At 36.5% G+C, this 14,045-nt stretch overlaps 1 protein-coding gene across 2 annotated transcripts in view; it reads left to right on the forward strand.

Moving 5' to 3' along the window:
• The window catches only part of DEPDC1B (DEP domain containing 1B), a 93,063-nt gene that overhangs the window by 49,824 nt on the left and 29,194 nt on the right, over positions 1-14,045 (forward strand). For both annotated transcript variants that reach the window (XM_027771817.1, XM_006148342.3), the window contains exons 4-7: positions 1,992-2,119; positions 3,800-3,930; positions 6,059-6,106; positions 11,315-11,455. In XM_027771817.1, the coding sequence (XP_027627618.1) occupies positions 1,992-2,119; positions 3,800-3,930; positions 6,059-6,106; positions 11,315-11,455 (448 nt within the window). The remainder of the gene's footprint in view (positions 1-1,991; positions 2,120-3,799; positions 3,931-6,058; positions 6,107-11,314; positions 11,456-14,045) is intronic.

Below are 14,045 nucleotides of genomic sequence, written 5' to 3' on the forward strand. Positions count from 1 at the left end.
TGGTTTGAGTTTAAGCCACTGGGTCCGGGACTCAAACCATGGTCGACTACATGGGAGTCCAGCGACATAGCCATTATGCTAACTGCTGGTCCCACCATTAAGAATATTTGATGTTTCCAGTGTTTCAAAATATAAAACAACTTGGTAAGCAGTACTTTTACAGATGGCTATTTGAATATACACATGACTACTTATTTTAAGGATAAACTTTAGAAGTGGTTGACTAGGCAAACACAACAACTTACATGGCTTGCCTTCAAAAACAAATCTCTGATGGGACCAGTAGTTAGCGTAATGGCTATGTCACTGGACTCCCATGTAGTCGACCGCAGTTCGTGTCCCGGACCCGGTGGCTTAAAACTCACACTGGGCACATGTGCGTTCGTGCCCAAGATCCAGAGAGGAGAATGGAGTAGAAGGGATTGTGGCATGGCCATCCCTCCTGGGGGGTGATTTCTCAGTTTCTGTCTCTCTGTCTCTGTCTGCCTGGCGAGCACACGCACCCTATAGCAAAAATAAACAAAACAAGCAAAAAACCTCTGATTTCAGTAAAAACTTAAACTTACATGTTTATATGGCCTTTGAATTTCTTTTATAATTCGGTAATTCTTCAAAGACAAAAGCTAAAAAAATTTTAGAAAATTTTTCTGCCTTTTCCCCAAAATTAATAGGATTTTTCTATAATGGTATTTTTGTAAAAGAACCAAGAATACTATTATAGAAACTCTTGTGAATGACTTGTGTGCTTCATCATTTAAAGATCAACATTGTCTGGTTACCAAAAGAAAAGTTTTATGACTTTTGTAGTCTAAAGGTGAGAAACAAGGTACTTAGAATATTGAGATGGTGCCAGCAGGTGTCATGGTAGTTAAAGTTAGATACCACATAGCCAATCATGATTTGAGTCCTGAACTTGGTGGCTTAAAAATCATGCTGGACATGTGTGCATGCATGCCCCAAATCCCAGGAGAATAGGAGAAGGGACTGTAATGTGGCCATCCCTCCTGGGAGGTGATTTCTCACTTTCTTTCTCTTTTGTCTCTTTTTAGTAAGTGAACATACCCTATGGCAAGAACCTTAAAAGAAAGAAAGAAAGAAAGAAAGAAAGAAAGAAAGAAAGAAAGAAAGAAAGAAAGAAAGAAAGAAAGAATACTGAGGTGGTAAAGCTAGAAGCATATTATACAACCTCTCTAAGCTTTAGTTTTTCTTATTCCTTTTTTTTTTTTTAAATTATTTGTTTGTTTATTTGTTTGTTTTTGTATGTATGTATGACCAAAGAGGGATAGAGAGAGAGAGAGAGAGAGAGAGAGAGAGAGAGAGAGAGCAAGCAAGCCGCCAGGTCCAGGCAGGACTCGAACCACAGTTGGTTATGTGGAGTCCAACGCCCTTAACTACCACACCACCTGCTGGCCCCAGTTTTTCTTATTCCATGTCTTCCTTGCCATCTTCTACTGTCCTTGTGGAACTCTGTTTTATTTCCACCTTTTGCAGATGCCCAAGATCTGGAGGCTGCTTTTCAGTATGGTACTTACTACTTACTTGTTATTTGCTTATAGAAAGTAGAGAATTCCTAAAAGTAATTCACTTTGATCTTATTTTAAGCGATCATTCAGTCTGGGTAACACACGAATTTGGATAGGTTTCATTGACTTGATTTGAATAAATAAGATTTTATTGTACTGCTATTTCACTGATTAGTTGGAACTCCCACAGGAAAAATTAGCTGGTTAATGTCATCCTTCTTATCAAAGCTCTTCTGTAATTCATGAATTTTGTAATGCATCTTAATACGATCTAATCTTAAGAGTCATTATTTACTTTTCTGTGTCTAGGCAAGGAGAGTTAGTTTGTATTTCTAGTTATTATTTTAAATCAAATTTCAAAGACATTTCTTGTAAAATCACACCACTTCATATTGAAATACTTACTCTTTTTTGTCCCCTTCTCCTTCCCTCCCTCCTCCTTACTACTCAACTGTCCTGCCCCATTAGAATTCTGAGATGTGGTACAAGCGGCACAGTATTGCAATTGGAGAGGTGCCAGCCTGCCGCCTCATCCACCGCAGGCAGCTGACAGAGGCCAACGTGGAGGAGATATGGAAGTCTATGACATTATCATAGTATGTGCATTTGTTAATAATAAGAAATGATAGTTTTTTCCCCCCTATTTCGTTCTTCTACTACTCTGCATATTTAATTTTTAGAAATTATACATAAATGTTTCAAATTTGCATTATTTATAGAAAACATAATTTAATTGAATTCTGGAGATTTTTCTATTGCTATTTATGTAGTAATTAAAAATAGGAGTTTAAAAGTTCTTACATTTTCTGGGACAAGCTGGTGGCATTGTGCTTGAAGTAGCTGGAGCTTATCTAGCTAACTGTATGGTTCGAATCTTCTATCTGGAGACTTGAAAAATATGCTGGGTGTATGTGTGTGCATGCTCAAAATCCTGAGAGGAGAATGGAGGAGAAGGGATTGTGGCATGCCTAATCCCCCTGAGGGTGTGCTTTCTCACTTTCCGTCTCTGTCTCTCTGGCGAGCACATGTGTCCTATAGAAAATTAAAAAAATAAATTAAAAACATTAAATTTTCTATTAGCACTCAAATATTAAGCCTAATAAAGCACATATCGGAAAATTTGTTTCTCTAGGTATTTGATATTATAGTTATAATTAGAGTTAATAGTATTCTAACAATTTTTCTTATAAAGATACTGTAGTTTCTCACCATTGGATAAACTAGTTTTTGTTCTTATAGTCTTTTAACTTATTAAATCATTTTGGCATTTGGGATGTTAAATTATTTCAGTGAATAATATGTTAATGGTAAAAAGATATCTTTTAAGTTTCTTTTATCATACTCCATTTCTAATTTTTATTTTGCCCTATGAAGTTGGATGAAATGCATGAAAATAATTCATTTTATTTATTTATTTAATATATATATTTTGAAAATAATTCATTTTAAAGATTAACCTTGGGCTAGGCTTGTAGCCTAGTGGTTAAGGGAGGTGGATCTCACATAGCCCCACATGGCCGACTGATTTAAATTCCTTCCCTGGCAGCTTGAAAAACAAATCAAGTATGTGTATGTATGTGCATGCCCCAAATCCTGACAGGATGGAGAAATAGAGAAGAAGAGATCAAAGCATGACCCTACCCCACTGCGAGATGCATTCTCTCTACCCCTCCATCTCTCCCTAGTAAATGCATATACCCTCTGGCAATTAAAAAAAAAAGATTTATCTTTTGCAGTGCTAGGTTTTTGGGTAAAATAGTGATTAAAATTTCTTTTAATCATAATTCTTGATTTACCTGTAATGATTGTGCATCTTTGTGGGGTACAGTGTTTTTTGTTTGTTTTTTTCAGAGGTTTTTGCTATAGGGTGCGTGTGCTCATCAGATAGACAGAGAAAGACAGAGAGACAGAAAATGAGAAATCACCCCCCAGGGAGGATGGCCACGCCACAATCCCTTCTCCTCCATACTCCTCTCGGGATCTTGGACACGTTCGCACATGCGCCTGGCGTAAGTTTTAAGCCACCGGGTCCGGGACACAAACTGCGGTCGACTATGTGGGAGTCCAGTGACATAGCCATTACGCTAACTGCTGGTCCTGGGTACAGTGTGATTTTTTCGAAGCATGTATATGGTGTGTAATAAATAAAGAAATAAATATATTCACTACCTCCAACTTTTATCTTTACTTTGTGTTGTTCACATTTGAAATTTGTTCTACTGGTTATTTAGCAATATATATTTAATTGTTAGTGTTAATTATCATTGTTTTTTTAGTTTACAGAAAATCCTTGGCCTGGATTCCTTAGAAGAAATTTTGGACATCAAGCTTGTCGACTCCAAGTTCATCATCCATAATGTGTACAGTGTTAGCAAACAGGGAGTTGTTATCCTTGATGACAAATCCAGTGAGTCCCTAAGTACCCTCTTGTTTCTACTTGACCTAATTGGCTACACAGCTCCCTCAGCTCCTATTTGATTCTTCCCTAAACTTCAAACAATTTTACCCCCTCCATACCTATATTCTTCTCCTTCTTTCTTATACCTTTAACCTAATTGGAGTAAGGAAATATCACAGAAAGATGAGTATCCAGGACTGATAGCCTCAGCAGAATTCATGCAGAGGCTAGCTCAATGCTAGCCACCCTGAGGACTAAGGGGTGGTTCCTTACTATCCCCAAGAAAATCCTGGAAAAGTGAGTATTTTTAAGACCTAATTGAGAACTTGAGTCAGTCTTCAGGTGGGTCCTGGAGTCTGATTTCATTTAGGAATGTCTTTTCATTATGATGTCTCTGTGTTTCATTTTCTGGGATAGTCTTAGTGTATATAATTTTCTTTTTAAAAAAACAAGATAGCTCTTTAAATGTTAGGCTACCTTATTTTTTAATTTTTGTGCCTTTTCCTCTGGGCCAGTTTACAAATCGAAGGGGGAGTGGTAGTGCTGGGAGGAGAAGACATTTAGTAACTACCTAATCTGGTTTCTGATTTGAAAAATTGAGATCATAGTACCTATAGTGGACTACAGTCCTCAGTAAAATCAGTCACAGATTTTAACAACTTTCTTCCTAAGGGTAAGGGTTGGCCAGAAATCAATGGGCTCTTTGATTTGTTCTTTCTTTAAATCAAACCATTAATGCTGGGAATTGACTAGAACTAAAATGACATTTTGTTGTGGAAATATGGTACAATACTTTTTTGTTTTTTATAAAATATTAAATTTAGGGCTGGAGGCGCCAGACAGAGTGAATGTACCAGAAGATCCTGTGTAGTTGTGTGAGGGCAAGTTTTTCTAGGCCATGTTTCCTAACAGGAGCAGAACTGGTCTTTGAAACATGAAACACTTCCCTTTTATATCCCTTATATTAGGGCTAGAGGACAGTGAGAGACTGAAATAGATTTGTGGTGACTTCTTGAGTTGTCAGGTTAACATCAATATATAAAATTAAGTTCCTTACAAGGAAGAGGGTGAAAGCCTTTGCAATATATTCAAAATCTTTCCACTTTCTCTGAATATAACCAATTAATACTTTTAGCTATCCAGTAGATGACCAGACATCTTTGGTTTTATTAAGTTCTTCAGAAAAAAGACAACATTTTATAAAACTCAGGGTCAGTTCTAAATCAATTCAATAAGAATCCCCCCTGTTTTACAGAAGGTAGAGAAGATGAGGACGTGGAGGGAATCGTAAGTCCCAGCCCCTCTCATCAGATGTCTGTGACAGGCCAGGAAAAGAGAGATTATGCCAGATGGCTCAGCATGTAGCAGTGTTACTATTATTTTAAGAGTGTTCTCCTACTAATAGGCTAATATTAATAGCCAGCAAAGCTCTTTTGTCCTAAAGCATTTTGAAAATGGAAAAATGTGTAATAATGTTTACATTGGACTACAGAACTTCCCTTATTTTGGGGGGTATAGTTGGTGAATTTATTTCACAAATGCATTTGATGACTTTCTCTTCTAGAATTCATAGGGTAATTGTTTTGTCTTTTGGTTTGTTTCTTTGGAACAAACTCTCAATTTTACTTATTTATTTCCAAAGATTTAAAAGGTACATCTTGTCTTTACAGAATTTTGTAGGCATGATTTATACAAGCACATATTATAACCCTGCCACTATAAAGATATTTCTATCTTTAAAAAAACCTTTTTTTTTTTTGAGAGTTTTTTGCTATAGGGCGCGTGTGCTCGCCAGACAGACAGAGAGAGACAGAAAGCGAGAAATCACCCCCCAGGGGGTATGGCCACACCACAATCCCGTCTCCTCCATTCTCCTCTTGGGATCTTGGGCACACATGCACGCGTGTACGGCGTGAGTTTAAGCCACTGGGTCCGGGACTTGAACCATGGTCGGCTACATGAGAGTCCAGCAACATAGCCATTACGCTAACTGCTGGTCCCTATCTTTTAAATTTTTAATGCATGAATTTGTGAGTTGTGATTAACAGATACGTTTTCCATTACTTGGACAAGTCATGCATTCTTATAATACCGAGTATGCATGTAATTTCTTCTTTTTATTTTTGTTTTCTTACAGAGGAACTTCCTCATTGGGTGCTGTCAGCTATGAAGTGTTTGGCAAATTGTAAGTATTAATTATCTGAGAGTTTTATGAAATTAATGGAAATTAGTGCCCTGAATTAGAAAATACTCTACTCAACAGCCTGAACATTCATTTGACACCTGTGAGACTGGCAATTTATTGTTGTGGGACTGCTGTGCTTTTAGCAATAAATTAATGACTTAGTGAAAGGACTGAGTTATGGGATAGCCTTAAAGAGATCCAGAGCTTCCTTTTTCTAGTAGAAATAATCACCCATGTATAAAGTTCATACTACTTCTAACTACTTTATGATAAGAATGAAGAAAACCAGTAATGCTACATGCAATATTGTAATAAGTGGCTGCCTGTTAATAGTCTAGATTTTTTCCCTAAAACAGGTATTCCTAACTATCCACTGTACTCACATTATCAATTTACTCAGCAGATCCTGTCTATTATTGGGATTTCATAGGGTAGTACTTAAGTGGGAGAGAAATGTTTTAGAAGACTGAGGGTTGTTTGGAAGAAGAACATGCTTATAGAGAAACATGATGATGTTAACCTGACATATTGATGCTAATCTGCTTCCTCTGGGCCAGTTTCTGCTTCGGTAATTTGGATGTGAGATGAGGGGCCCTGGACCAGAATGGTCACTGTGGGTGTATATCTTTTTTTTTTTTTTTTTTTTAATTTTTGCCAGAAGGCATACACACTTGGCCAAAGAGAGAGAGATGGGGGAGAGGAGTGAGAAAACAACCCCCATGGGGAATGGTCATGTCGCAATCCCTTCTACATTTCTCCACCCTGTGGGAATTTTAGGCAAATGAGCACACATGTGTCTATCGAGTTTTTCAGGTGCTTGGTCTGGGACTCCAACCCCACAGTTGGCTATGTGGGATCCAGCTGTCTTAACCATGCCCCCAGATGGCCCCTGAAATCTATTGATATTTTGTAGGTATGTGGTTTCCATTTCACTGGACATCATAGGTGCTGTGAAGGAATGAGCAATCATGGTATCTCACTAACACCACCATTTGTCTGGGGAATTTTAAGAAGGCTTAATCCAGAAAAAGGATTCTAATGGAATGTCTTAACCCAAACAGGTTATTTTAATGAGAAAAATTCTAGTTATTGTGACTGAGCAATAACGGTGACCTTTTGTGTAGAGGGCCTTTTCAGTCGCACAGAGAGCAGAGAGGTAGTTTTCTTTCCTTTTGGGTATGACTGGCATGTACAGACATGAGTGTAAAACTATTTGAATTAGCAGACCCTAAATTATTGATTTAACTGGGGTTGGTTTTATTTGATTATAGAGTGAAACAAAAATAACTATTCAAATTAAAGATGGTTAATCTTACTGGTTTTATATATATATGGAAAACGATAACATACTGTTGGGCCAGCCTGTGGTTTGGTGGTTAGGGAAGATAAATCTCACATGGCTAACTGTGTGGCTTGAGTCCTGGACCAAATAGTTTGGGAAACATGTTGAGTTCATGTGCACATATGCCTGAAATCCAGACAGCTTGGAGAAATGGTGAAGGGATTGCAGCATGACTATACTACATGGCATGTGCTAAGAATGCTCTCTCTCTCTCTCTTTGATAAGTGCATGTGCCCTCTGGCAAGTTAAAAAAAATAATGTGATATCATTCTCAGTATGATTAGTAACACTAGTTTGTATGAAGTACAAGTTTCTCTGGGTTTAACTATTAATATTAAAATTTTCATTGGTTTTTGGTTGATATTTTAGAAACCCTGAGATGTAGAGCACTGTGGTTTTAGTGTGAGGAAATGCTTTTTATTCTTCCTGCTCAAAATTTTAAGTAAAATACATTTAAATTATATCTTAGGCAAGAGTTGGCAATGATGAAATAGATGGTATAATGGGAAGTTTAATTACCCATTTCTGGACTTCTGGCAAACTAAGGATTTGGAATTCAGTCAGCTGGGAATGAGTATAGAAATCTAGTATAACATCTTGGTTATGATATGTTGTAAAGTATATATTAATATGTGTTTATGATGTTGAATTTTTAAGGATGACTGAAATATAGTGAGGAATATAATTTTCCCTCAAGCAAGACATACACTTAAAGCCACAAAACTTTTGCAGAAAGTTCAGAGCAACTGGAATTACCAGTAGAAGAGAAAAATGTAAAGAGTGACTTAGCAATGATCTACATGTGTGAAGTGGTGTTACATTAGGCGGAAAATGTTTGAAACATGGAATGTGTCTCACATATCTCAAGTGCTGCGCTTTGGAAGTGATTGGCATACCCACAGAGGTGTTTGTTTATGTGTCAAAAAAAAAAAAAGTAGTCAAAGACTAAGGTCATCCTTTAGAATGGCTTTATAAAATTACAAAGTTTTAAAACATTCTTGTTGACTCTCAAAATTTACTTTGAGTCCATCAAAGTCATAACCTGTTCTCTGTTCTTATCCTTAATAAGTCCACATTCTTATAATCATCTAAATGGTAACAGAAAAGATAGGCTGATTATAAGATATTTTCAAGGTTCATTGCCTTATTTTTGGTTAGCTTACTGCTCTTCTCTTTTCTCTGTAGGGCCAGCTGCATTTGTTTTAGACCGTGTATGTGTGTGAATGTGGACACTTTATGATTGTTAATCATCCTCAACTCTGGCTAAATAAATATAAAGCCAGGTTAACTGTGTTTTTTCTTCTGTATATATGGGACATAAGAATTCAATGAAATATGGATACAAAGCAGTCAAAGCATTTTTTCCTACTCAGAATCAGTCAGAAATAACATTTATTTTTTATTTATTTGCTTTTTTTTTTTTTGAGAGGTTTTTGCTATAGGGCGTGTGTGCTCACCAGAAAGACAGAGACAGTAAGCGAGAAATCACCCCTCAGGGGGGATAGGCACACCGCAATCCCTTCTCTTCCATTCTTTTCCTGGGATCTTGGGCACGCACGCACACACGCATCTGGCATGGGTTTAAGTCAACTGGTCCGGGACATGAATCGTGGTCAACTACATGGGAGTCCAGCGACATAGCCATTATGCCAACTGCTGGCCCCAAGTAATAACATTTATGAATAACTAGATTAAAAAGTTCTTAATATTGGGAACCAGCAGTTAGCGTAATGGCTATGTCGCTGGACTCCCACGTAGTCGACCGTGGTTCGTGTCTCGGACCCGGTGGCTTAAATCTCACGCCGGGCACGTGTGCGTGCGTGCCCAAGATCCCGAGAGGAGAATGGAGGAGAAGGGATTGCGGCGTGACCATCCCCCCTGGGGGGTGATTTCTCGCTTTCTGTCTCTATGTCTCTCTCTGTCTGTCTGGCGAGCGCATGCGCCCTATAGCGAAAACCTCTCAAAAAAAAAAAAAGTTCTTAATATTCAAGATGATTAAAAAGATAGTAAAAATATAGCCTCCTCTCATAGGGCTCATTATACACCTTTTTTTTTTTTTTTTTTTTTTTTTTTTTTTGGTGGGGAGTAAACTTTGTTTTTGCATATTTTTAACAAATGTTAAAATGTTCACAAAGGAGTACAACTGCTTAGAATTAACCACATACTTAACCTGTAGGGAGTAATTCTAGGCAATGAATATTTCTTGCTAAGACATATCATCCTAGTTAGTTCAATTGACTAAGCATGAACTAGTCAGGGGAGGAAGCAAGCAAAAATGGCAACTGCATTTGCTTCTGGGTTCATGTGGTACCATATGCATAAGTGTTTCACAATTGGCATTAAATTAGTTTACAAGAAGGGAACAGAAAATTGAAAAGTAAAAGAGACTTTAAGGAGATGAAAAGAAGCCATTTTATGTTGTCACAGTGGCCTCAAAATATGAAGGCCTAGATGCTTTTCTGTCCTTTTCAGCTTGATCGTCTGTTTTCACTTTTAGAGATTCTGTAGGAAGAATTTTCTTTCAATTTATCTTGGCTGCTCTTTTTGTTCTCCTGGGCGTAGAGGTCTATTTGGGTGAGTTGGTTAGCCTTCTAGAGGAATAAAAGTGGATCTTTGCCTTGCTGCTGGCCTGAGAAATAGTTGGGACAAGGCAAGATTTCTATGGGAACTCCAACTTTGTAGTATGACTATGTTTGATAAATGATTTCTTTTTAAAAGACAGGTCTTGCTATGTTGCCCAGGCTTGCCTCCCACTTATAATCCTCCTGCTTCAGCCATCCAAGTAGCTGGGTCAGCAGGCATGTACCACCATATCTGGCAGATAAATTGTCTTCTGATATTTGGTTGGGATCAAATAAAGAACTTATAATCAGAATGAACTAACAAGACAAAAATGTAAAATTCCCTTTTCAGGATATCTTTTTAAAAAGGTTAAAGTTTTATTAGTCTGAAATAGTTTAGTTTAGAGGCAGAAATTAATTCACTCAGCTCTTCGACTATAGGATTTAGTATTACAGCAATGATGAAATAATAAAAAGCTTTAATAATTGCTTTATAAGTAGTCTGTTAGATATATGAGCTAGTTGTTTCCTTGGTCAACTTTATCAAGATTAGGAAAATAGTCAATACTCAAAAGAAAATGATATATTTTTATATATAATAAAAATGCCTTTCAGAAGACCAAAAGAGAGTGGGTTTCCCGCCCTTGCTATAGGTATGTGTGCTCATCAGAGAGAGACAGAGAGGCCCACCCTACCCCCCCATGGGATGGCTACACCACAATACTTTCTCCTCCAGTCTGTTGTTGGCATTTTGGGTACAAAGGCCCATGTGCCTACTGTGATTTTCTTTCTTTTTTTTAAAAAAAAAATATTTAAATTTATTTACTTACTTATTTAATTCAATATGCCCACGGGTGGTGAGAGAAAGTAAGAAAGCAAGTTGCCAGGTATGGACTCGAACCATGGTTGGCCATGTGGGAGTCCAGCACCTTCAACCACCATGCCACCTAACAGCCCCGTGCCTACTGTGATTTTTAAGCCACCAGAGCTGGTACTCAGACTGTGCACTTGGTCATGCAGGGTCCAGCGTCTTAGCCTCCCCATGCCTTCTGTTGGCCCAAGAGTGGGTTTCTTTTAAACTGGAAGTAAGCTATCAACTTTCCTCATTGTTCAATAATAGATTTTAATTTAGACATAAAGCATATTTGTAAGCAAACATGTATAATGTTTATTTATCTTTGTCAATTTTTGCCATGAAAATTTTCTTACATCTCCCAAATACCTAAATACTGCACATACAAAGAATAATAAATACTTAGAGAAAATTGTCTTATTAATATTTTTTCTTTCTCTCTTTTTTAATAGGGCCCAACTGTTCTGATTCGAAACAGCCTATGTACTTGGGATTTGAAAAAGATGTCTTTAAAACTATAGCAGATTACTATGGTCATTTGAAAGAGCCTCTACTTACATTTCATCTTTTTGATGCTTTTGTCAGTGTTTTAGGTAAGTTGGAATATAAGGAACATATCTGCATTATTGATATTGAATCTTTTATTTTTTACAATCTTGAGATTTTCATTAGACAAAGCTTCAGAATATTTTAAAAATAAAAAGTGATAAGGGCGTGGCCTAGCTGGAATCCTGCTTTATGAAGTGGTAAAAGGAAAGGGTTAAACTCTGTTATCAAACTCAAAGCAAGGATCTGTTGCTTTTATTTATTTATTTGTTCTAGAACTATTAATTTTATTATTATTATTATTGTTATTATTATTTTTAATTTGCTATCAGGCAATGAGTTCACCAAAGAGAGAATTAAAGAGGGGGAGAGAAAGTGAGAAAATGAGAAAGCAAGCCTCCAAATTTGAACTCTACCTGCAGTCGGCCATGTGAGAGTCCAATACCTTAACCTCCAAGCCTCCTGATGGCCCCATAGTTTTTATTTCTTAAGAAGAAATAGTATGTAGTGTGTCATTTTTATACATAAAAGTTTAACTTTGTTGGTAAAGAAGAACATAAATTTGACATTTACTGTTCGGAAATGTACTGGGTTGTTGGAAAAGTCATAATGCATTTTTGCACAGAAAAATATCATGACTTTTCAGATGACCCAATATTACCCTGCATTTATGACTTCAAGAATAGTCAAATATATTTTCATTTAGAAATCTAATTTATTTTTCTAGTAGAAACAGGTTTTTGTAGGATTTATTTTTTGTTATTTGAGATAGACAAGCAAATATAATAGCTTTATCATTCACTAAAACTTGTTGCTGTTCCTCACAAAGATTTATACTTTAGTATTTACACTGTCAACAAACATAGTGGAAGGGAAAGTAATCAACATTATTCCTGTAGGTTTTTCTGATATTGTTCCTTTCTTCTTGGAAATCACATTTTCCTATTTGGCTGTTGTAACCGTTCAATAAATATTAATGTTTTCTTACTGAAAGGTTTGTTTTAAAGACCAAATTACTGTGCATCACATTCAGTTAATATAAATTTGCCAGAATTAACATCCTCTTGTTTTTAAGTATTGCAGGATTCAACAATCTTTCTTTCCATTTCTCTTTTTTCCCCTTGCTTCCTTTTCTTCCTCTTCCTACTTTCCTTTTTCTCACTTATGGATGCTGCCATAGTATCCTAACAAAATTTCAGCAGTTTGTGACTAAGTTATCTGATCTTATGGCCCAGTACTTTAGATTTTAAGCTTTTGTAAGTTGTTTAATCATAGAATAAAAAATACAATAATTGTAAATCATGTGTGTAAAGCAGACCAATATTGGGAAGCAATGCAGGGAACCAATGAAGGGGTTAGGTTTATTACTGAGCTTTGAGACCACTGGGTCTTCTGTGCACGTCGTTTCCAACCAAGGAGGACTGGAGTATTAGGCTTGTGAGCATCATGTGTAATGATGAGTACTTGCTGCTGTATAGTATGTTGTGCATTAATTGAACTGACTCCCACTATAATCACTTACTGCCATTAAACCACTAGTGAAAGAAGAATTTAAAAGACTGGATGAAAAATTACTTCATAGGCTTTGTTCTCATTTTTCATTTTCATAATATTCTGTAGTAAAGTAACCTGATTTGGAAACAAAAGCAGTTGAAAATTTAAAAAATTCCTAGTGGCTATAGTTATGATGTAACTGGTCTCCAGTATCCCAGTTATTCACTTTGATCTCAGCTAGTAATGAAAGCTGGTAATTGGAGGTATCAGAGTCAGCTACTTTCTAAAATATCATTTAAAGGTTTGGATCAGTGAAGGATGAACAGATTGGGGAAATTTTTGCTCTTAGGTTTCAGCAAGAACAGACCAGGTGCGTGCAGCTAGTGATGATACATCAGCTTTGCCTCATCTAGTCCTTCTCACGTGAATGTATTTGAGACACTGTATTGAAAACCAGTTTTACTGTGACACAGTAAAAGACGAAAGTCCTCTAGGTATGGAAGACCATAATTTGAGTATATTAATAACAAAAATGATCTACTACAGCAATCCTGTTAGAGTTCATTAGAAAAAGTAAATATCTACATACACAGTTGGATCCCAGTAGGGTTGACTCATCTCTTAAACTTTTTGACACACTTTTATTGGAATAGGATGTCATTAGATAAAGTATCTTAAGATAAATAATCAGTCTTCTTTGTGTCAAAGCTAAAAATTGTACAGTATTTGCAATGGAGGTGATTTTTAGTTCAGTTAATGAATGTCTTTTGAGGTTTATTCCTTTGCTCCAAGCATGGTTGGGCTTGATGTCAAAGGTGTAATCCTGAGAGCAGTTAGTCATTATTGGTACTTGAAATAGGACATCTAAAAGGCTCTACAAAAACAAAAAAAACTTGACATTTTTGGAGATTTAAGACTTACTCTTTACTTATAATTTAAAAAATTATTTAATGTCGCTTAGCAGTGTGATCGCACAACATAACCGTCTATAGTAATTGATCTTCATTTCTAAAAGAAAAGTTTCTTGTAATAAGATCAGCACTTGGCTGACTCTTGACTGGCATGAATGAGAGTCACATCCTTCACTCACACTCAATGGACTCTGTGAGTTGTGTAGCACATATTAATTTGGCATATTTAGGG

This window comes from Tupaia chinensis, unplaced genomic scaffold (assembly GCF_000334495.1).
Source record: "Tupaia chinensis unplaced genomic scaffold, TupChi_1.0 Scaffold000232_3, whole genome shotgun sequence".
Lineage (NCBI taxonomy): Eukaryota > Metazoa > Chordata > Mammalia > Scandentia > Tupaiidae > Tupaia > Tupaia belangeri.